Source organism: Salvelinus sp. IW2-2015, linkage group LG8 (genome assembly GCF_002910315.2).
Source record: "Salvelinus sp. IW2-2015 linkage group LG8, ASM291031v2, whole genome shotgun sequence".
Lineage (NCBI taxonomy): Eukaryota > Metazoa > Chordata > Actinopteri > Salmoniformes > Salmonidae > Salvelinus > Salvelinus sp. IW2-2015.
In genome coordinates this window covers 38,238,711-38,261,984 of record NC_036848.1, presented here as the reverse complement: position 1 = coordinate 38,261,984, position 23,274 = coordinate 38,238,711, and the positions used below count along the sequence as shown (strand labels likewise).

Here is a 23,274-nt window from a genome sequence, read left to right as displayed (position 1 = left end):
GGGTATTTATACTTTGATCAAGAACTCGCTCACTGAGATAATAATGTGTTCTTGAAGGGAGGCCTGGCCAAGAAGGTTTCCTATACTGGTAGGTTATAAAGTGTTATAGGCTCCTAAAAAGTACATCGATGCTACCCGATCGCAAAACGCATTCAGCAGTGGTTTTCATACTCATATCCTTAGACAGCTGCTTAAAGTGTTCATATCCGAGAGAGCATGGCCAATCAACAATTTGAGTCAAAAAATGGACCAGTGGTCCACGTCTTTCCTAGCCCACTGTAAATACAGCACATGAATTGGTAGCGAATCTAAGTGAACAAGCTAGTCAATGCTCTCGGCTGTGTTACGCGAGAACAAATGGTAAATTCAGGAAAACACGGCATAATTTCTGGGCTGTGACGCAGGCAGGGCAGGAGCATAGCAAAAAACAGTGATTGTCAGTGAAGCCAGGCTGAACCAACAAGCAAAAGGTTAAGAAAGAACGGGAAACAAGGAATAAAATCAAAAACAAGTATTGGGTTTTGGTTTGCTCTTCGCTGTCCTGATGTGTGGCCGTGATGGACGGAAAATGCACTGCATCGTCTAGATTCTAGAATCATATGAAATCCACCCCACGCCTGCATTTATACAATATAACACTGGTGCAGTACAAGTAGTGGAGAGGTCAACGCCGTAAGAGTTGTATAAAACGCAGAGAAGGTTTTTAGTAGTCCACACAATGTCAATGCAGAAGTGCATACATCTTTGTTTAGTGTTGCGTAGGCAGTATCAAAACATCAGTTAATTCAAGCTCTCATAAACTGGAGCACGCATTCTCTCGTCCTCTATCTCCATTCTACCCCTCTTTAGAGCCATAAAGAGCAATCTTGGTACAAGTAGTGTTTAAGAGCACTGTACTTGTAGTTAGTCTGGCAGAGTGGCAGATCATTATTCTGTGTGGTAAATGTGTATGAGATGTTTTACAGCTAACCTAGCCAGGACCCTCACCATACAGCCATGCCATATCCGCCCTCGCCTAGTCCCAGGACCCTGCACCTATAGCAGCCTGCCATATTCCCCCTCGGTCCTACGCCAGGACCCTCAACCAATACAGCCGCGCATTCCCTCCGCACTAGCCCAGGACCCTCACCATAGCAGCCTCCCTCCTCTCAGCCTACAGGTACCCTCACCATTACAGCCTTCCTCGCCTCTCAGCAGCCCAGGACCACCCCCCTCACCATACAGCCTCCATTCCCCGTCAAGCTAGCCGCAGAACCCCCTCACCATACAGCCGCCATTCCCCTCTACGCTAGCCCAGACCCTCACCATGCACCTTCCTCCCCTCAGCCTAGCCCAGACCTCACCATAACAGCTGCCATTCCCCTCAGGATAACATTTAGCCAGGGAGCACAGAACAGAGGTGCTCAAGTAGAGTTTCCCCTTTGTGCCAGACCTGAAGAGGGTCCCCTCTCTCTCTCTGGTGTGCCCCCCCCCCATCTGTCTCCTTAGTAATCCCATCTCATTATACCATCCTCCTCTCATACAGTGCTTCAGAAAGTATTCAGACCCTTGACTTTCTTCTCACATTTTGTTACGTCAGCAGTAAATTTTTAATAAAAAAAAAGGCAACCTCCACCTACAACCATACACACCCCATAATGGCAAACAAAAACAAATGTTTTAGAAATTGTTCTAAAATTGACACATATCACATTACATAAGTATCAGACCCTTTGCTCAGTAACTGTCTTGAAGCACCTTTAGCACGATTACTAGCATTGATTTCTTGGGAATGAGCTACAAGCTTGCACAGCCTGTATTTGGGAAGTTTCTCCCATTTCTTTTCTGGCAGATCCTTCAAGCTCTGGTCAGGCTGATGGACGTCGCTGCAACATTTAATTTTCAGTCTGCTCCCAGAGATTTCGTGTGTTCAATCTGGGTCTGGCCTGGGCGCACCAAGACAATTCAGAGACTGTCCGAAGCCACTCCTAGCGTTGTCTATGGCTGTGTGCTTAGGGTCGTTGTCCTCTGTTTGGAGGTAACCTTCGCCCCCAGTCTGAGGTCCTGAGAGCACTCTGGAACAGCGTGTTCATCAAGGATCTCTCTCGTACATGCTCGTTTCATCCTTTGCTCTCGATCCTGGACTAGTCCCTGGTCCCTGCTGCTGAAAAACATCCCACACAAGGATGCTGGTCCACGCCATGCTTACCGTAGGGATGTGCCAGGTTCACTCCAGAAGTGAATGCTTGACATCAGCCAAAGAGTTCATCTGGTTTCATCAGACCAAGGATTCCTTGTTTCTCCGTGTCTGTGAGTCTTTAGTTTGTTTGCCAAACTACAGACTGTCATGTGCCTTTTACTGAGAGTGGCTTCCGTCTGGCCATCTACATAAAGGCCTGATTGTGGAGTGCTGGCAGTGATGGTTGTTCCTTCTGGAAGTTCCCAATCATTCCAAGCGAACTCTTAGAGTCTGTCTTAAATGAGTGACATCAGGTTCTTGGTCACCTCCTGACCAAGCCCTTTCTCCCCGATTGCTCAATGGAGGCGACAGCTCTAGAAAGAGTCTTGGTGGCCACTATTGTTATTGGGGACGGCTTCAATGCTGCATATTTTTTTGTTAGCCCTTCCCGATTGTGCCTGACACAACCTGTCCTCGGAGATCTAACGAACAATCCTTCGATAATTCGTGACTTGGTTTTTGCTCTGACATGCACTGTCAACTGTGGGACTTTATATAGACTGGTGTGTGCTTTCCAAATCATGTCCAATCAATGAATTACTACAGGTCTCTACAATCAAGTTGTAGAGACTCTCAAGGATGTTCAATGGAAACAGGATATGTACCTGAGCGATCAATTTTGAGTCTCCATAGCAAAGGGTCTGAATACTTATAATAACCTGATTTACATATTGAAAAAATAATAATAATGAGCAAAATGTCTAAAACCTGTTTTCACTTGTCATGTATGGGCATTTGTGTAAATTGCTGAGGCTTTAAAAAAAAAATGTAATATCAATATTAGAATAAGGCTGTAACGTACAAAATGTGGAGTCAAGGATCCGAATACTTTCCGAAGGCAACTGTATGTAAATGGTTTAAAAGGCACAGTCTGATGGGGTCTGGATCAAAGAAGTTGTAAGCGATTTACAGGACGACTATACTTCCTGTTCTTACTGATTCTTCTGACTGGCTGGGCCTCCATGCAAGTCTCACCACTGAGTCTTGGCCTGATATGGTTCAATACCACCCTAAAATGAGAGAGCACAGTACCCTGCTGTTCCAGTCCAACAATAAACACAGGTGTTCCTGCTCCTAGCTATATGATTGTTTTATCATCAGAAAGTCTCCACCATCTTTGACTAAAATGTACAATCATCAAAATCCTTTCAGATCTACAGGAGTTGGAAATAAATTTGCATAATCTGTGAAATAACTTTTGACATGAAATCTTTCAAAATGTTGAGCAGAGCAATTTCTTGTATTGTGCCATATCTCCTAAGCGTCAGTGAGCCAGAAGATGAGGAGCGACAGACGACAGTATTCAACTGTGACTCATACACTGAGTATACCAACACATTAAGAACACCTTCCTAACATTGAGTTGCACAACCCCTTTTGCCTCAGAACAGCCTCATTTCGTCGGGTCATGGACTCTACAAGATGTCAAAAGCGTTCCACAGGGAGCTGACTCATGTTGCTCCAATGCTTTCCACAGTTGTGTCAAGTTGGCTGGATGTCCTATGAGTGGTGGACCATTTTTGATACACATGGGAAACTTGAAAAACCCAGCAGCGGTGCAGTTCTTGACCAAACCAGTGAGCCTCGCACCTACTAACATACCCCGTTCAAAGGCCACTTAGATATTTTTCTTTCTCATTCACCCTCTGAATGAACACGCACACAATCCATGTCTCAATTGTCTCAAGGCTTAAAAAATCATTCTTTAACCGTCTCCTCCCCTCATCTACACTGATTGAAGTGGTTTTAACAAGTGACATCAATAAGGATCATAACTTTCACCTGGTCAGCTCTGTGTCATGGAAAAGCAGGTGTTCTTTTGTTTCTGTATACTCAGTGTGCATGTAGTTCCTCTTTATCAAAGGAACCACCACAGGAAGTGATGCCCACGCTCACTCACGCCTTCCTCCTGTCCTGGAGGGGAATCTGTGACAGCTTGGAGAGTTCTTGCATATTCTTCTTCGATCTTTATTCTTGAAAGAGGGAAGGAGAAAAACATTTTGTTACAGTACCACAGAATTGCAACACAAAGCAAGTCATTTTTCCTGTTTTGCAAAAGTGGAAAAGTGCACATTGTGCAAAAAAACCATTTATTTCAAGAAATGATATTTTCCAATGCATGGTTTTCATGGCAACACGTGTCAAACATGAAATGCTCAAGATTAAAAAGGAGTCTTGAAACATTGGTCTGACCGGATTGTTGACAAATCAGCTGAGATATATGATATTCGATTTTTGTTGTTACCTTTCTCGTATAAACTCGGCCATCTCTTTCTGCATCTGTTTCCCCTTCAGCTGTTTCTGCAGTAAGACCTCAAACCCTGAGATAGAGCTTGTCCCCTGAGGGTCCTTCTATCCTCCTAGACAACAACAACAACACAATACACACTACTGTATAACAACATCTAGTGTAACATACTGTAAATCAACAAACAATCAACAAATAATATGACCATTATAGTAAATTATTTCACTGCTGGTTGTAATATATAGTGATATTGTATTGTACTTTATTGCATGGTATGCATTGATTCATACAGTTATTCATTGTATTGTATTGCTGGGAAAATACCAGGCAATATTTACTGCAGCACTATAGTCCATCCTACGGCACCACAGCCAGTGTTCTAGAAAGTCTACATTTCACACACAGCAGGGAGTACTAAATACTTGGCAACCTGTTTTAACTGACCCTCTGTTCTCAGTAAAAAGCTGTCTCTTAGTGTACGGTATCCACTCTTCTTTACGAGCGTCTTCTGCTGTTGTCACCTCAAAGTGTAACCTTAGCCCAGTCTGACTGTAACATTAGCTGAGTGTTAAAACCTGAGAAACACCTTGTGGTGATTACGTTTCAGCCGTGGGAGAAATGAAAGCAGAGCCAATCAGATGCATGGAGTCGCTCTCACTACTCTTGTGTTATTCTATTACAGCTCTGCAGCCTTACTCTGACCATTCTGTAAAGTGTCCTGTTCTAACGGTTTATCGCACGGCTGTTTATGTGGAAGAGCTGCGGGCTGCAGTCTAAGGCACGGCAGCACAACACCAGTCCTTGAAGCTGCAGTGTCTGAATGTTTTAGATTTTTTTATTCTTGCCCGGACAATGTTTGATTATTCATACCAAGGATACATGAAAACCAGCAGAACTGTGGTCCTCAAGGACTATGTAGTGTAATGTAGAGTGTTGATGTAGTGTTGTGGTACCGCAGTGTATTGTAGAGTTGTGTAATGTTAGTGTTGTGTACTCTGCAGTGTATTGTAGAGTTGTGTAATGTATGTTGTGTATCGCTGTGTTTTGTGTAATGTAGTGTTGTGTACCGCAGTGTAGTGTAGAGTTGTGTAATGTAGTGTTTGTGTACCGCAGTGTATTGGTAGAGTTGTGTATGAGTGTTGTGTATCGCTGTGTTGTGTAATGTAGTGTTGTGTATCCGCAGTGTATTGTAGAGTTTGTGTAATGTAGTGTTTGATCGCTGTGTTGTGTAATGTAGTTTGTGTAGGCAGTGTATGTAGTGTTGGTATGAGTGACGCAGTGGTATGTAAGTATCGCAGTGTAGTGCAGTGTAGACTAGTGTTGTGTAGTGTAGTGTAGAGTAGGGCTGTGTAGTGGTGTAGTGTAGTGCCAGTGTAGTGTATTGTAGAGTTGTGTTGTGTAGTGTAATGTAGTGCATCGTAGTGTAGTGCAATGCAGAGTTGTGTAGTGCAGTGTAGAGTAGTGTTTGTTGTAAGAGTAGTGCAGTGTAGTGCAGTGTAGACTAGTGCAGGTGTAGACTAGTGCAGTGGTAGAACTAGTGCAGTGTAACTAGTGGCAGTGTAGAGTAGTGTAGTGCAGTGTAGACTAGTGTTGTGTAGTGTAGTGTAGAGTAGGGTTGTGTAGTGGTGTAGTGTAGTGCAGTGTAGTGGTATTGTAGAGTTTGTGTTGTGGTAGTGTAATGTAGTGAATCGTAGTGTAGTGCAATGCAGAGTTGTGTAGTGCAGTGAGAGTAGTGTTGTGGTAGAGTAGTGCAGTGTAGAGTAGTGCAGAGTAGTGTTGTGTAGTGCAGTGCAATGCAGAGTTGTGTAGTGCAGTGTAGAAGTAGTGGTTGTGTGTAGAGTAGTGCAGTGTAGTGCAGTGTAGAGTGTAGTGTAGTGTAGACTAGTGCAGTGTAGACCTAGTGCAGTGTAGCTAGTGCAGTGTAGACTAGTGCAGTGTAGACTAGTGCAAGTGAGTAGACTGTCAGTAGTAGTGCAGTGTAGACTAGTGCAGTGTAGAGTTAGTGTAGAGCTGTGTAGAGTGTGTAGAGTAGTGTAGAGCTTGTGTAGAGTAGTGCTGTGTTGTAGAGTAGGTTTGTGTAGAGTAGGTTTGTGTAGAGTAGGTTTGTGTAGAGTAGGTTTGTGTAGAGTAGGTTTGTGTAGAGTAGGTTTGTGTAGAGTAGTGTACACTCTTAGAAAAAAGGGTTCCCAAAGGGTTATTCGGCTATCCCCATAGGAGAACACTTTTTGGTTTCATGTAAACTCTCTGTGGAAAGGGTTTTACATGAAACCCAAGGGTTCTACCTGGAACCAAAACATTTTCTTCAAAGGGTTCTCCTATGGGGACAGCCGAAGAACCGTTTAAGGTTCTGATTGTAACTTTTTTTCTAAGAGTGTAGTGTTGTGTATTGCTGTGTAGAGTAGTGTAGTGTAAAGCAGTGTAGAGTAATGTAAAGTAGTCTAGAGTAGTGTAGAGTAGTGTAAAGTAAAGTAGTGTGGTGTAGAGTAGTGTAGAGTAGAGTAATGTAAAGTAGTGTAGTGTGGTGTAGTGTAGWGTAGWGTAGWGTAGTGTAGAGTAGTTTAATATGACTCTGTGGTGTGGCCAGTCTGTCTCTTACCCAGAAGTAGTCACAGTAGCTCCACTCATCTGGCTTCAGCAGCTGCTGCTCAGGCATACTCATAGGGAGGGGGAACGTTACACAGTTAATCTGGAAGAGAGCGCGAGAGAGAGAGAGACAGGAAGAGAGGGGGGGGGGAGTATGGAGAAAGAGCGATAGAAGGAGCGAGGGAGAAAGAGAGAGAAAGGGCAAGAGAGAGGTGCTCGGTCTCCCAATTTTTCCATTGTGCATGGTATTTTATTTTAATAAATTAGACTTGGTATGCACGGGTCTGAGGAATCTAAGCCATGAAGGTCTACATTAAGATTAGCAATAGTGCAGGATGTGGAGCTGCACACACATCCACACTGCACAGACGGTAACTGTCCAACTCTGCTGATGCTACTATTCAAGGTGCTCTGCCACCGTTGCTCTGGCAACACTTCACCTCCTCAGTTCATCTTGACTTCATATCGCTCCTTGAATTTGTCAACTCTTTTTTTATTTCCAGACTTCATGAATAATGCTCCATGAAAACACAGAAACTGTCAACCTTGTCCTGTCACCAGCATTTATCATTGAACAGTCCTGACAGTGTGTTATAATTCTCTTTCTCCTCTAGATGTTAAATCTGTTGGTTGAGCGACTATCTCCCTGCTCGGCTCCTCTATCTGTTCTCTTGCTGCTGCACAGGGCCTGAGCGTTGTGTATTAAAGTCGCTCTCCACACACACACACACACACACACACACACACAGTGAGGCAGGCAGAGTGCTAACAGCAGGTCTCCTGTGTGGTCGTCAGTTCCAACTGTTAGCACACAGAGCGGAGCGGGACTGTTGTCTCCCCTCACATTAACTTTCATTACCTCCAGCAGCAAAACAACTCCACCTCGGGGTGCTGGAGGTGTGAGCGCAGGCGGATCCACCGCTGCGCATGTCCAGCAGTTTACTGCTGTGAAATTGCAAGTGGAAATGGTATGATAATGAAGACGGTCCTCTTGCCACTATTCCCGTCTTCAGATGAAAGTTCACACAAAGCAGCCAAAACATCCACATCTGGCTTCCGTCACTTTCTAATGAGCCTTTAGGTGACCTTAGTTGACCTCTATCAACCACTCCCTTAACCCCTGACTTATTGGCTGAAGACTAAATCAGCACTGTCTGCCAATTCTCCCTCTCAAACATCCGCCAATCAATAGCATTGTCCTGGTTGCTGTGGGAACAGGGTGAGCAGCTTGTTTCCCTCCACTGCAACCCCCTGTGCACTCCTTCACCTCTGCTCAGGTCTCAGTGTTTCCAGAATTTCTACAACTGTTTTACAAATTCAAAATGTCAATTTTCAATTCTGTTCGACACTGGCATCTGGATTTTGCAACTTTGTATTGCTCATGCGTGTTGGGGTTAGGGTCAGTGTTAGGGTTTGTGTTAGGGTTGGGTCTGGGATTGTTTTAGTAGTGGTACTCACTGTGATGGTAGTCTCTTTGCTCTGTCTCCTGGTGGGTGATGTAGGACCTGGATTCTGTTGAACGAGACAGGATGCTCCGTCAAAACCTTCCTCTGTGTCCGACATGGTCTCTGGCTAACACACACACACTCACACACACACTGGAGCTGTTGAAGCTCTCTGGGACTGTCTGTCTGTGCGCTGCCTCCGCTCCGGCTACTGTGTGTGTGTGTGTGTGTGTGTGTTGCAGTGCTGAGTAGGGGGGCATGTCTGCAGCGCTGAGCAAATCGCACTTGGATGTATGTGTGTGTGTGTATGTGTGTGTGTGAACGCACTTCGGCTCAGACTATGTCATCACATGAGCAATATGAGTGTGTGTGCACATGTGAGTGTGTATGCGTGCGTGTGTGTGTGCGCGGAGCGAAAGAGAGAGAAAGAGTGGGCGTAATGAGATGGAGGGGGTAGACGTAGATTTAAAAAAAAGGTAGAGACAGAAAACGAGAGGGAGAGAAAGAATGAAAGAGTGCACATCCCCCACCGTCCATACCATGCCCACTGAAGCAAGACACGGGGCTGGCGAGAAGGAGGGAAGGAGAGCGAGGACGAGGAAGCGCGCAGGGAAGGGGGCGGGGGGGGTGTTATTGATAAAGTACAGAATGCCTCCAACACCTCCTCTCCCAATGAGAAAAATAGAAAGGAGAAGTTAAAGGAGGAGCTAAAGGAGGAGCAAAGGAGAAGTTAAGGAGAGCTAAAGGGAAGTTAAAGGAGGAGCTAAAGGAGGAAGCTAAAGGAGAAGTTAAAGGAGGAGCAAAGGAGAGCTAAAGAGGAGCGAAAGAGAAGTTAAAGGAGAAGCTAAAGGAGGGACTAAGGAGAGCTTAAAGGAGGAGCTAACAGGGAGCTAAAGAGAGTTAAAGGAGGAGCTTAAAGGAGGAGCTAAAGGAGGAGCTAAAGGAGGAGGATGAGAAGCTGGGTAGTGGTGGGGTGTATCTGGATGGTGTGTGACTGTGTGCGTCTGAACGACGATGAGTGCTCTCCTAATTATGATCTGAGGATAAGATAATGAAAGGAATCAGGATGGAGAAACTGCTCTCCTTTCCTGGGGTAATGAGTATCATTATCTCATTTCATGATGACGGGGTTGTGTGTGTGTGTGTGCGTGCGTGCACGTGTCGGTCTTTGCCTCTGTGTCTTTGCGTGTGTGTCTTTGCGTGTGCGTGTGTGTAAGCAAGTTGGGTAACCATGTCACCAGTAACCATGCCATTACTGTACATAGGAGAAATCTGCTGTTTGAAGCTACTACTGTACAGTACCTCTATCAACGGGGATGCATTGGCATAGCTTCTGCTAAACGCTGCTAAATGCTTTTGTTGACTGGCTACCACTGTGGCGTGGTGGTGGCTGTTGGTGGTGTAATATGAAGAAACAGAAATGGGCTATCTTCTGTGTAAACATAATCATAGTCCATGGGGTTCATGGGGAAGCCCTTAACTGGAGTAACGAGAGAAGGAGGAGGAAGAGGAGGGAGGAGGACACCAGTTTTACCTGTAGTTCGGAACTGGGCTTTTTGACCAGACTGATGTGGGAGTGTTCACTCTGATGCAACGTACCGCCACTGGAGTGAAACCCGTTCACTGTGGAGTGAGAGAGAGGGAAAGAGATGGAGAGGGGCGGGGAAGCGAGAAAGAGAATTTAATTTGTAACACAGAGCCTGCGGAGGAGGAATAATGTGTGTTTGCCTCCTATGAGTTGTCTGTATATCTGAGCCGGGGGTAAATTAACTTATCTTTGTGACTCAAACAAAGCTATCAGAGAATCGCTTCTTCTTTGTTAAATGTCTTTATCAGGGCGGTTACTGGAAACCAGAGACCGAGCACCTCACCAAACCCAGCTCTGAGTCCAGACCGCCTGGGTTATCCTCTGGTACACAGGCAAGGAAAATGAGCTATTATTTGGGAGAGTTGCTCTGCATGTGTGTGTGCATTGTTTGCATGTGTTCATTTGAAGGTGTGTTTGAGTGATCAGGCGGCATGCGAGACTACATGTCAGTGTGTGTGTTGGAGAGAATTATTATGCCGTCTAGATGAGATACCCCACTGTGTCTAGTGATCAGTCTGAGCAAACCAACGGCAGTTGAGACGACTCCAGATCGCAGATCAAATTAGCCACAGGAAGTGTGTGTGTGTGTGTGTGTGTGTGTGTGTGTGTGTGTGTGTGTGTGTGGTCAGAGGCCTCTGGAATTTTCTGTGTGCTGCCACACAGCGGTAGGCCTATGTTCAGCCCTCACGACACTGGCAAAGGAGGAAAAGTGAGAGAAAGAGAGTGAGAGGGAGTCAAGGACAGAGTGAGCAAGAGGGGGGATAAAGAGAGAGAGAAAGAGCGAGAGAATGAGAGAGAGAGCGTCAGTACCTGTAGGTAGTGAGTTCTTGTGTTTCAAAGGGGTTTTGGGAGTCCCAGGTACACTGGAAGGTCTCTCCCACGTTGTCTCTGGAACCAGACAGGAACATGAAAGTCAATTTAACTTGTGTGGTCAGAAGTACATGAAAACTTGTTCATATTAAGGTTCTTGATGATTATGTTGATGGGTCGTTCTTGAATTGCAGTGGCAACTTCATTTATCTAGATGTGTTTTTATGTAAATGTATTGGGTACATCTTCCCATTCTAAATCAATGAATATGGCAGCTTAACGACTTTAAATCATGTTTACCATTACCATAACACTGTGCCACCAGTAGGAGTAGTGACACCAATGACACACTTTCGGTCCATTAGGATTTTCTGAAAAGTAGGCCACAGATGCTCAAATCTTAGGTCATTAATGCTGGAAAACTGATTTACTAAAGTCAAATGATTAATCATTTTGCTCACTATGTAATTCCCCTTAATGTAAATTGAGTAACACTTTGGATTTGGACACCAAATTATCAAAAGAATCCTCAATTTTTGCACATAATAAAAGGGTGTGATTACCTACTATCTGTATTTCATATAGAAGCCTCCCCCAATAACAGTTTGCCACTGGAGGGAATGTTCAAGGTCTTTGCATATCTTTGTAATAAGTGATTTTCAGGCAGTAACACCGAGGACAAAACTTAAGGACACATTTTTTTTTTTTGGGGGGGGGGGGGTATGATATTTTAACAGCCTTCTTTTGTTTTATTGATCTATAGAATATATCAAATACTTTTGATTACTTTCTAGCATTCATGATAATAGATACAGTTGAAGTCGGAAGTTTAGACACTTAGGTTGGAGTCATTAAAACTCGTTTTTCAACCGCTCCACAAATTTCTTGTTAACAAACTATAGTTTTGTCAAGTCGGTTAGGACATCTACTTTGTGCATGACACAAGTAACTTTTCCAACAATTGTTTACAGACAGATTATTTCACTGTATAACAATTCCAGTGGGTCAGAAGTTTACATACACTAAGTTGACTGTGCCTTTAAACAGCTTGTAAAATTCCAGAAAATTATGTCATGGCTTTAGAAGCTTCTGATAGGCTAATTGACATCATTTGAGTCAATTGGAGCTGTACCTGTGGATGTATTTCAAGGCCTACCTTCAAACCCAGTGCCTCTTTGCTTGACATCATTGGAACATCTAAAGAATTTAGCCAAGACCTCAGAAAATAAAATGTAGACCTCCACAAGTCTTGTTCATCCTTGGGAGCAATTTCCAAATGCCTGAAGGTATCACGTTCATCTGTACAAACAATAGTACGCAAGTATAAACATCATGGGACCAAGCAGCTGTCATACCGCTCAGGAAGGAGATGCGTTCTGTCTCCAAGAGATGAACGGACTTTGGTGCGAATAGAGCAAATCAATCCCAGAACAACAGCAAAGGACCTTGTGAAGATGCTGGAGGAAACAGATACAAAAGTATCTATATCCACAGTAAAATGAGTCCTGTATCGACATAACCTGAAAGGCCACTCAGCAAGGAAGAAGCCACTGCTCCAAAACAACTATAAAAAAGCCAGACTATAGTTTGCAACTGCACATGGGGACAAAGATCGTACTTTTTGGAGGAATGTCCTCTGGTCTGATAAAACAAAAATAGAACTGTTTGGCCATAATGACCATCATTACGTTTGGAGGAAAAAGGGGGATGTTTGCAAGCCGAAGAACACCATCCCAACCTTGAAGCACAGGGGTGGCAGCATCATGTTGTGCCGGTTCTTTGCTGCAGGAGGGACAGACATCTATTCACAAAATAGATGGCATCATGAGGACGAACAATTATGTGGATATATTGAAGCAACATCTCAAGACATCAGTCAGGAAGTTAAAGCTTGGTCGCAAATGGGTCTTCCAATTGGARAATGACACCAAGCATACTTCCAAAGTTGTGGTAAAATGGCTTAAGGACAACAAAGTCAAGGTATTGGAGTGGCCATCACAAAGCCCTGACCTCAACCCCATAGAAAAGTTGTGGGCAGAACTGAAAAAGCGTGTGCGAGCAAGGAGGCCTACAAACCTGACTCAGTTACACCAGCTCTGTCAGGAGGAATGGGCCAAAATTCACCCAACCTATTGTGGGAAGCTTGTGGAAGGCTTCCCGAAACGTTTGACCTAGGTTAAACAATTTTAAAAGGCAATGCTACCAAATACTAATTAAGTGTATGTAAACTTCTGACCCACTGGGAATGTGATGAAAMAAATAAAAGCTMAAATAAATAATTCTCTCTACTATTATTCTGACATTTCACATTCTTAAAATAAAGTGGTTATCCTAACTGACCTAAGACAGGGAAGTTTTACTAGGATTAAATGTCAGGAATTGTGAAAAACTGAGTTTAAATGTATTTGGCTAAGGTGTATGTAAACTTCCGACTTCAACTGTAGTTCTCTAAATCCCCAAAACATGTCACTACAACTCTACTGGGTCACTGCTGGGACAAGACAATTTGCTTACCCTAAGTAAGTTAAACAACGCATAAAACAAAGTTGTGCAGTATAAATCACTTGCATTCTTTTTTATCATTGAGAAACTATTCAATATAAACAAAAACATGTATGGCGTGTAGCTAGCTGTCATTTGAAAGTGTTTTTCATGGTTGCTAGGGTGAGGGACGCACAGTTTCTGTCCTATCCAACTAAACAGTTGTCAGACTGACTTTGACAACTTCCCAGAGCGATATAAGAATATGAGCCAGATTCACTAAGTGTTTGCACCTGTGAGCAGAGCACCTGCTATTTTCATAAGGATAATAAAAGACAAGACAACAAAGGAATCATTATTTCATCTTTCGTTCTACCGCTTTATCTTCAACTCCCTGTGTTAAAAATAACAGGTGCAAACTTTCAGTAAATCCAATATGGCTGTTTAACTTCACCAAGACTCTCTGCCTCACTCTTTCAATTCACGTGTCCCCATTTGACTCTTGCCGGAGGAAGCAAGAACAAGAGAAGGAGAGAGCGAATGAAAAGAGGATAAGAAGCATGACTGACACAGAACCTGACAGAGAGAAAATCTGTCATTCACTTGACTCCAATATCCAAATTCACAATACACAGTTGATATCAATTACCCCTTAGTGTCACCAGGGAGAGAATAGTCGTTGAGACTAACAAGCTTTTATTTCATTTGTGGCTTTGGCTAGCACTCAGCTGTCTGCCTGTACTAAGCAGAGACTGAGCCAAAACCATCAGTTCTGATGACACACGTGGATAGAGAGAGAGAGAGGGGGAGAGAGGGAGAGAGTGCAAGACAGAGACAGAAACAGACAAAAGGTGAGAGAGATTTGGCAGACAGACTCAAAGGAGGAGAGTCTTTCCCTTCCGATACGATGTATAACACTGTCAAAACACAGTCACAACGGTTCATTAAAAGGTGCTTTCTGCCTCTATTTCTCTCCGTTAGCTTGACAAAGGAAATCGATCTGATGGGAGGATTCAGATATTAATGGAGAGACATACAGTATAATTAGGTTAGCTCTGGGGAATTGTATGTCACTGTATCCTTCTCTCAGGAGCTACAGCAGTAGCAATACAATTCTGAGAAGGGTCAAGTCTCTCTAAGTGTCATTACGCTATACTAATGATACATCAAGATAGGATTCAATCAAATCTCGACTACACTCTCTATAATTGTCATTGTGCTATAAAATACATCAACAGAATAATTCAATCAAATCTCTACTGCAATCTGGGAACAGGTATCATCATTAAAGATGGAATCTGCAGTAGGGGAAACAGCGCCACTAAGCCCCACGGCCGAGATTATTCTTTTTGTTTTGTTGATGAAACGAAGTTGAGGAGCGTCACGCAACGTGGTAACATACATTTGCTGTATATATTCTGCTGTTCTATAGCACGTGTGATGATGTCCGAGGGGGGAAAAAAACAACAGTGTTCGTTGTTTGCAGTAACTTCTTTGTTGTTGTAATATCACAAACAGATGCAGCTACTTCAAGAGACACTGACATGTCAAATTAGCATGAGTAAAGTGTGTCAATGAGCAAAGTTAAATACGGGTTTACGTTATATTTACAGTACCAGTCAAAAGTTTGGACACCTACTCATTCAAGGGTTTTTKTTTATTTMTACTATTTTCTACATTGTAGAATAATACTGAAGACATCAAAACTATGAAATAACACATGGAATCATGTAGTAACCAAAAAAGGTTTTATTTTATATTCCTCAAAGTAGCCACCCTTTGCCTTGATGACAGCTTTGCACACTCTTGGCATTCTCTCAACCAGCTTAATGTGGAATGCTTTTCCAACATTCTTCTGTGGTCCAACTCATCCCAAACCATCTCAATTGGTTTGCGGTTGGGTGATTGTGGACAACAGGTCATCTGACYCATCACTCCACTCTCCTTGGTCAAATAGCCCTTACAACTGGGTGTGTGTGTTGGGTCATTGTCCTGTTGAAAAACAAATGATAGTCCCACTAAGCACAGACCCAGATGGGATGGTGTGTCGCTGCAGAATGCTGTGGTAGCCATGCTGGTTCAGTGTGCCTTGAATTCTAAATAAATCACTGACACCAGCAAAGCACCCCCACACTATCACACCTCCATGCTTCAGGACAGATTTCCACCGGTCTAATGTCCATTGCTAGTGTTTCTTGGCCCAAGCAATCTCTTCTTATTATTGGTGTCCTCTAGTAGTGGTTTCTTTGCAGCAATTTGACCATGAAGGCCTGATTCACGCAGTCTCCTCTGAACAGTTGATGTTGAGATGTCTCTGTTACTTGAAATATGTGAAGCATTTATTTGGGCTGCAATCTGAGGTGCAGTTAACTCTAATGAACGTATCCTCTGCAGCAGAGGTAACTCTGGGTCTTCCTTTCCTGTGGCGGTCCTCGTGAGAGTCAGTTTTATTATAGTGCTTGATGTTTTTTGCSAGTGCACATGAAGACATTTTCAAAGTTCTTGAAATTTTCCACATTCACTGACCTTCCTGTCTTAAAGTAATGACGGACTGTCTTTTCTCTTTGCTTATTTGAGCTGTTCTTGCCATAATATGTGACCCGATTCAGGAAACTAGGTGTATGTCGCAAGTCACAACTTCACAGGAGAGCAGTTTGAACGTAAAAAACATATTTATCAAAATGTGTTTGTTAGAAATGCCTTCTCGAACATGTGAACTTTCATGTGCCTTGGCAAACAAGTTTGTTATCTGTAAACATGAATACAATTGTTCAATTCCGAGCCTTATTGGTTAAGCCACAAAAAAAGCTAGCAACCTTCCCACTAGCCATGACTGGCTGAGATAATGAGTGGGCTGGCCATGCCGAGAGAGGAGAGAGGATTGGTCTGCCATATAGAAGGCTGCTGTCTATTTGAGCTCGTCAGTCTGTGTTGGTAATCCTGTTGAACGCAGCTTTTTTTTAAATGCATTGTGTAGTGGAGCTGCATAAGTGTTGCTCTCCACTTTCTGGAGGATCAAGTTTTGAAATCAGTGGAATTAGAGTATGATAGCTAAAGAGATGGAGAAAACACCTCCGGATTACATCTTCAAACTAAGGGAAAAGGTGGTATGGCATTCCTGACAGGGAGACACATCATCATGCATGATGGACACATACAGGTAAGATAGCTAGCTACATTTTCAGATATTACACGTTTCTAATTTTGACAGAAAGTGGTTTCATTTCAAGCTAAAGTGTACTGTTAGCTAGCTAGCTAACGTTACCTGGCTGGCTCCCTAGCTGACGCTATTATTCATTTCCCAGAGCCGTCTGCTTTTCTAGTTAAAGCCTAATGTTAGCTAGCTAACATTGAACCTGGTTGGTTAGCTCCCAGCACTGTGGCATTCTTGGCACTTTTTTGGCTCATTAGCTAACGTTACGTGACGTGTGTGCTCTTAAACGTTGTTTACCTAGCTAGGTTCATTGTTTACCTAGTTAGCTAGCTATTTGTCTTAAGCTAGAGTGTACTGTTAACTAGCTAGCTAATGTTAGCTGGCCGGCTCCCTAGCTGACATTATTCGTTTCCCAGAGCGGTTTCCTTTTCTAGTTAGAGCCTAATGTTAGCTAGCTAACATTGAACCTGGTCGGTTAGCTCGCAGGACTGTGGCATTGTTGCACTGTTCATTGTTGTTTAACTTCTTCTGGCTGCAGGGGGCGTATTGACTAACTTGGGAAAATGTGCCCATTTCAAACGGCCTCGTACTCAATTCTTGCTCGTACAATATGCATATTATTATTACTATTGGATAGAAAACACTCTCTAGTTTCTAAAACCGTTTGAATTATTTCTCTGAGTGAAACAGAACTCCTTCTGCAGCCCACTTCCTGACAGGAAGTGAGTTTCTGAAATCGGAGGTCTCTGTTCAAGAGCTTGCCTATAAATGGGCATGACACGTATTGATATACATACACGTCATACACCTTCCCCTAGATGTCAAGCGGAAGTGAGAGAAGAAATGAGTGGATTATCTTGCTCTGAAGTGGAATAAATCCTCTTGGAATGACTGGTCCGCCGTTTCCTGTATTTTCGAAAGCGCGAAGTTGAACCTGGAATCGCCTTCTGGAAAACCGTCGTTATAGGCGAATACTATCTCCGGCTTTGATTTTATTTGATACATGTCACAATATCATCGTAAAGTATGTTTTTTCAATATAGMTTTATTAGAWTATTGAAATTTWTTCGGGACGTTAGGCGTGTTGCGTTYMMTSKCTTTGTTCASGAWGGAGAGCTTKYCYCRACTTGGCCAGTGCGCTTGCTAATTCAAGAGGGAAAGAAGTCGTTCTAAACCCAAACAAAGACTGTTCTGGACAACGGACCCCTTGTACAACATTCTGATGGAAGACCACCAAAAGTAGGACCCGTTTTGGGATGCTATTTCATATATCTGTCGAACTGTGCTATCGGTACCGTTTGCCTTGAATCAATGCTGTTGTGTTTTAGCTATTGTGGTAAGCTAATATAACGCTATATTGTGTTTTCGCTGTAAAACACTTAAAAAAATCTGAAATATTGGCTGTATTCACAAGATCTTCGTCTTTCATTTGCTATACACCATATATTTTTCAGAAAAGTTTTATGATGAGTATTTAGATATTTGACGTTGGTGTCTGTAATTACTCTGGTTGCTTCGGTGCTTTTTTGACGGTAGCTGTGATGGTAGCATCAATGTAAAACTGATTTATACCTCAAATATGCAAATTTTTCGAACAAAACATAGATTTATTGTGTAACATGTTATAGGACTGTCATCTGATGAAGTTGTTTCTTGGTTAGTTTGGTTGGATCTTGGTTAGTTAGGTTGGCTTTGTGCATGCTACCTGTGCTGTGAAAAATGTCTGTCCTTTTTTCTATTTGGTGGTGAGCTAACATAAATATACGTGGTGTTTTCGCTGTAAAACATTTTAAAAATCGGACATGTTGGCTGGATTCACAAGATGTTTATCTTTCAAATGCTGTATTGGACTTGTTAATGTGTGAAAGTTAAATATTTCTAAAAAATATATTTTGAATTTCGTGCCCTGCACTTGAGCTGGATGTTGTCATAAGTGTACCGACCTCGGGCTTGCAGCCTGAAGAAGTTAACTAGCTAATGTTAGCTGGCTGGCTCGTTTGCTAACATTACATTACGTGTGTACAACACCCGTTGAACATGGCCGGTGTCTGCACACCTGTTAATTGAAATGCATTCCAGGTGATTACCTCATGAAGCTGGTTGAGAGAATACCAAGAGTGTGCAAAGCTGTCATCAAGGCAAAGGGTGACTACTTTGAAGTATCTCAAACAAAATAGATTTTGATTCGTTTAACACTTTTTTGGTTACTACATGATTCCATAGTTTTCATGTCTTCACATTATTCTACCATGTAGAAAATAGTAAAAACAAAGAAAAACCCTTGAATAAAAGTAGGTGTTTCCAAACTTTTGACTGGTACTGTAGATAGCAAGTCTCTGTGACAAGTGATCTTATAGTTTCAATTACATTGGCAATGTGTTAATTTCATGTGCAGGCCTAGTTGCATGACAACTTTACTAAGAAAATGAACAGGAAATGAATGTTTCAATGTTTAAATTACATTGAAAAAAATTACTTAATTTTATATGTAGGCCTTGATGCATGACATGTTTAATCAGAAAATGAACAGGAAATTAATGTAATATCAGTGGATAATGGACTGAAAGGTGAAAGAAACATCTCTATTTACTATCAGGATTACAACAGAACTGTAACACTGTTGACATCAAAAGGGTCTGTTACTTAGCAACTGGCACCTGGAAATGCAGATTGGAGTGATTATCTACTTCACATCAGTGTGCTCAGATGAGAGGTAGGCTGCAGCTCTACACACATCCTCCAACATATTTACTCTGTAACAAGCTCATTACAAAGCTGTAATTCCAGGATAGCTGAYACAAGATTTCAATACACTTACACAGGTGTGTCAAACTCATTTTGATCCCGGGGGACCGCACAGAAAATTGGTTATATTTCCTCGCCATCAAAATTTGTAAAAAATAAATAAAAAATAGCCATCTATCCATCGTTTTTGGAATGTTCGATGATCCCGGACTGTCTAGCTTTCATTTCGGTGATTATTAGCGAGCTGGATACAGTAAAAAAAAATGTATGAATGTAGGTCCATTATAATTTCTCCACAGTTTTGATTTGATTTTAGTCATTTTAAAAGTATATTAAAGTTCATCCCCCCGCCACACACACATTTTGCCATGGGGGCATTACAACACTATTACAGCTAGAAATACAATAATTTCGCTGCACCTGTGATAACATCTGCAAATCAGTTTATGCGACTGACAAACTTTGATAACGTTGCAAATTTTATACATTTCATGCAATTCTACACAATTTGACATGCGGCAGAGATATTTTTTGCAGTTTTACAGGTAATTTCCTGCAATTCTGCACATTTTGTAATGACTTATGCATGTTAATATGATATCTGAGTGAGAATGACTAACAAAATCAATTGGGGGSCCCCTAGAGGTCAGGGCCCCTAGGCACGTGCCCTGCATGAATTACTACAAGTTTAGAGAGCTGGCTAGACTAACTACCAATCTAAAAATTGTTAGTTTGCATGGCTAAATTGACTGACTGTCCATGATTGACATAACAGAAAAACTGCTGATTCACCTGGTGTATTCTACTATTCTTATTTTCAATAGTAAGTTGAGCCCCCGACTGAGTTCTTAAAAAAATTATTATAATTGTCACACCCTGATCTGTTTCACCTGTCTTGTTATTGACTCCACCCCCTCCAGGTGTCACTTGTTTTCCCCAGTGTATTTATCCCTGTGTTTCCTGTCGCTCTGTACCAGTGTATTTATCCCTGTGTTTCCTGTCTCTCTGTACCAGTGTATTTATCCCTGTGTTTCCTGTCTCTCTGTACCAGTGTATTTATCCCTGTGTTTCCTGTCTCTCTGGGCCAGTTCATCTTGTATGTTTTCAAGTCTACCAGCATTTTCCCTTGCTCCTGCTTTCTATTTTTCTTTGCTAGTCCTCCCGGTTTGGACCCTTGCCTGTTTTCTGGACTCTGTGCCCACCTGCCTGACCACTCTGCCTGCCCGCCGACCTGTACCTCTGCATGCCGCCGACCTGTACCTCTGCATGCCCGCCGACCTGTACCTCTGTGCCATGCCCGCCGACCTGTACCTCTGCATGCCCGCCGACCTGTACCTCTGCATGCCCCGCCGACCTGTACCTCTGCATGCCCCTGAGCCTGCCCACTGACCTGTACCTCTGCCCACCCCTGAGCCTGCCACTGACCTGTACCTCTGCCTGCCTTGACCCCTGTCTGCTGCTTGTCCCTGTTGCAACATTAAATATTGTTACTTCGACAGTCTGCATCTGAGTCTTACTTTGATATCTGATAATAATTGTGTTTGGGGCTCCTAGCAGCCAAGGGCCCTAAGCAACCCCTTATGTTGCTTATGCCTGGAACCAGCGCTGGTTGTGTGGGATATCAAAGTGAGTGAACAGAATTAGTAGTAATATGGCCTAGTTAGGTCTAGCAATCCCCATCTTTAATTCATAACCAGCTGACGCTCTGACACTCTCCTCGCATGCACACACTACGGCCCATTCACACTGACTACATTTATCTGGTTATAGCATGGAGGGTAACTCAAATGCCCAACACAGCTCACAACCAATGATGAATTGAAAAAAGGACAAATGATGGTATCTGTCAAAGTCAGATTGAGAGAACTAAGCATAAAACATTGTGTCACTGTAGCCTTTACAGAGTCTACTGAAACTTTTATAGACAAACAGTCTAGGCATCTATAAAATGTCTAATAGTGTCTGTTGGGAGACGGCAGGCTGTGGGTCTATGGAGGATTTTTTTACAAAGCTACGCTCTGGACAGAGAAGAGGATGCCCAGGGAGAATGTGAGGAAACCAAGTACAGAAACACACTGAACCACAACATAGTAGCCAAACTGTAATGCACAGAAATACAGGAAGGAAACCTCCAAGATACAAGCTGTAATCAGGAACCTTTACAGCACTAGCTACACCACGCATGACGGTCCTCTGGTTACTATAGCAACGCAGAAACATAATACACACGGACGCACATGCATGTACGTGTGTGCGCGCATACAATATGTGCATGCACACACACACACACATACAACATTATCTAATCTATCTGAATTTAACATAAGAGGGATGGAGGCCCGTTTGAAAATAACGGATATCCTTAAATAGCAGATTGCTTCAGTTAAAATGTTATTAGATAGTTGGAGACAGTTTGGAAAAGTCCTAGTTACAGTGGCTCTGCTGGTTGACTGTGTGTGTGTTGTGTGTTGTGTGTGTGTGTGTGTGTGTGTGGTGGTGTGTGTGTGTGTGTGTGTGTGTGTGTGTGTGTGTGTGTGTGTGTGTGTACATTGTGCATTTATTGTGCATCATTTCCAATTACTTGAGGAAAGCACATCAAAGAAGTACTGGTGATTGTCTATGCCCCTCAGAGGCCGATTTTGCAATACCACAAGTACAATAATCATTTGAATTTTTCAGCTGGGATGACCGTTACAGCTGTGTGTATTTCTGTGCAAAGTTATGAAAGATGAAGCATTTCCCACCAAGGACATCTGACAGCAAGTAAAACTAATCCAACATCAAGAACAAAAGAGTGTCATGGATCATATCCCCCTCGTCTCTCTGCAACCCTGGAGTCAGAGAGATGGTGAGCTACTGAAGAGATGCTTATTCTCCACAGAGATAGATATGATAGATATGAAATTATAGATAGATAGATAGATAGATAGAGATAGATATGATAGATACTCAGATATGAAATGAGTATGTAAGGGAAATAACAACAATGTGAAGGGTTTTTGCCATGCTTTTGGCTGTGTGGTAGACACTCCTTCAGAAGAGGGTGACATGACTGCCCTCTAGTTTGGTTTGTCTTTTCTCTTTCCCATTAACACATTAACCAAAGAGACCTTCATCTAAAAAGGAGAGGGAGGAAGGAGCAACTTGTTATTCTGGTCGTGTTTCTGGTGGAGTTTTGGTTTGCCAAATTGTAGATGTTTTCTCATGGCCAAGTGTAGACCATGTGCCCAACTCTCACACACACACACCAATCTTCCCGCTCCACACAGTAAAACCATGATCCCAGACAGGCACACTGGGAATGCCTTTGGTCTTAATTACAGCTACTATCATTCACAACACAACTTGTTACGGCACTGAATCGCTTTACTCATAAGTGAGTGGTTTCATGACAAAAATACAGTAGATCTACATCTTCTAGTGTCTACAACCTCCAGTGCTGCGCTGACAATCTTACTTCTCTCAAAAATAAACTCAGAACCTGAACTTCATTCACCCACCCCCCCCCCCTCCTCTCTGTAGTTGCCATGACACCCACAGCAGGCATAATAACATCCCCAGCAGGTCTTCCATTCCATTTCACACCATCATGTCAACACTTCACGTTTCCTCCCGAGTTCATTTAAGGTCAGTAAATCAATACGGTGCCAGTGCCTGTCCTATTCTAGACAGAGGAAAGCTCACCGTGTTGCTTTCTCTGTCTCTGTGTGTCTCTGTCCCTGTCTGTGTGTTTGAGTGGTGGTGCTGGGGATAGAGACAGACAGCTAATTGTGTGGACAGAAACAATGGTGTGAAGTGAGAGAGAAGAGGAGATATCTTCCCCAAGTCTTTAATGTGCCTCGAACACCCAGCAGTACCAGTCAGACACCTCAGCAGTCAACTAGTGCTCTGTGGACATTGTTATGTAGCAGTGACCTTCAACATCTCTAGATTCATATGAATCAACTTATCTTAGGCAATACATGTATATCAGTCTCCATGTGTGTCCTTACCGTTGCTGGT

General features: G+C 42.9%; 1 protein-coding gene across 1 annotated transcript in view; it reads right to left on the bottom strand.

Annotated features, from left to right (window-relative positions):
* The window catches only part of LOC111967862 (growth arrest-specific protein 7), a 69,432-nt gene that overhangs the window by 7,993 nt on the left and 38,165 nt on the right, over positions 1 to 23,274 (bottom strand). The window contains exons 3-6 of the mRNA XM_023993278.2: positions 10,893 to 10,970; positions 10,029 to 10,117; positions 8,508 to 8,561; positions 7,063 to 7,152 (exon numbers count right to left, since the gene is read on the bottom strand). Of these exons, the coding sequence (XP_023849046.1) occupies positions 7,063 to 7,152; positions 8,508 to 8,561; positions 10,029 to 10,117; positions 10,893 to 10,970 (311 nt within the window). The remainder of the gene's footprint in view (positions 1 to 7,062; positions 7,153 to 8,507; positions 8,562 to 10,028; positions 10,118 to 10,892; positions 10,971 to 23,274) is intronic.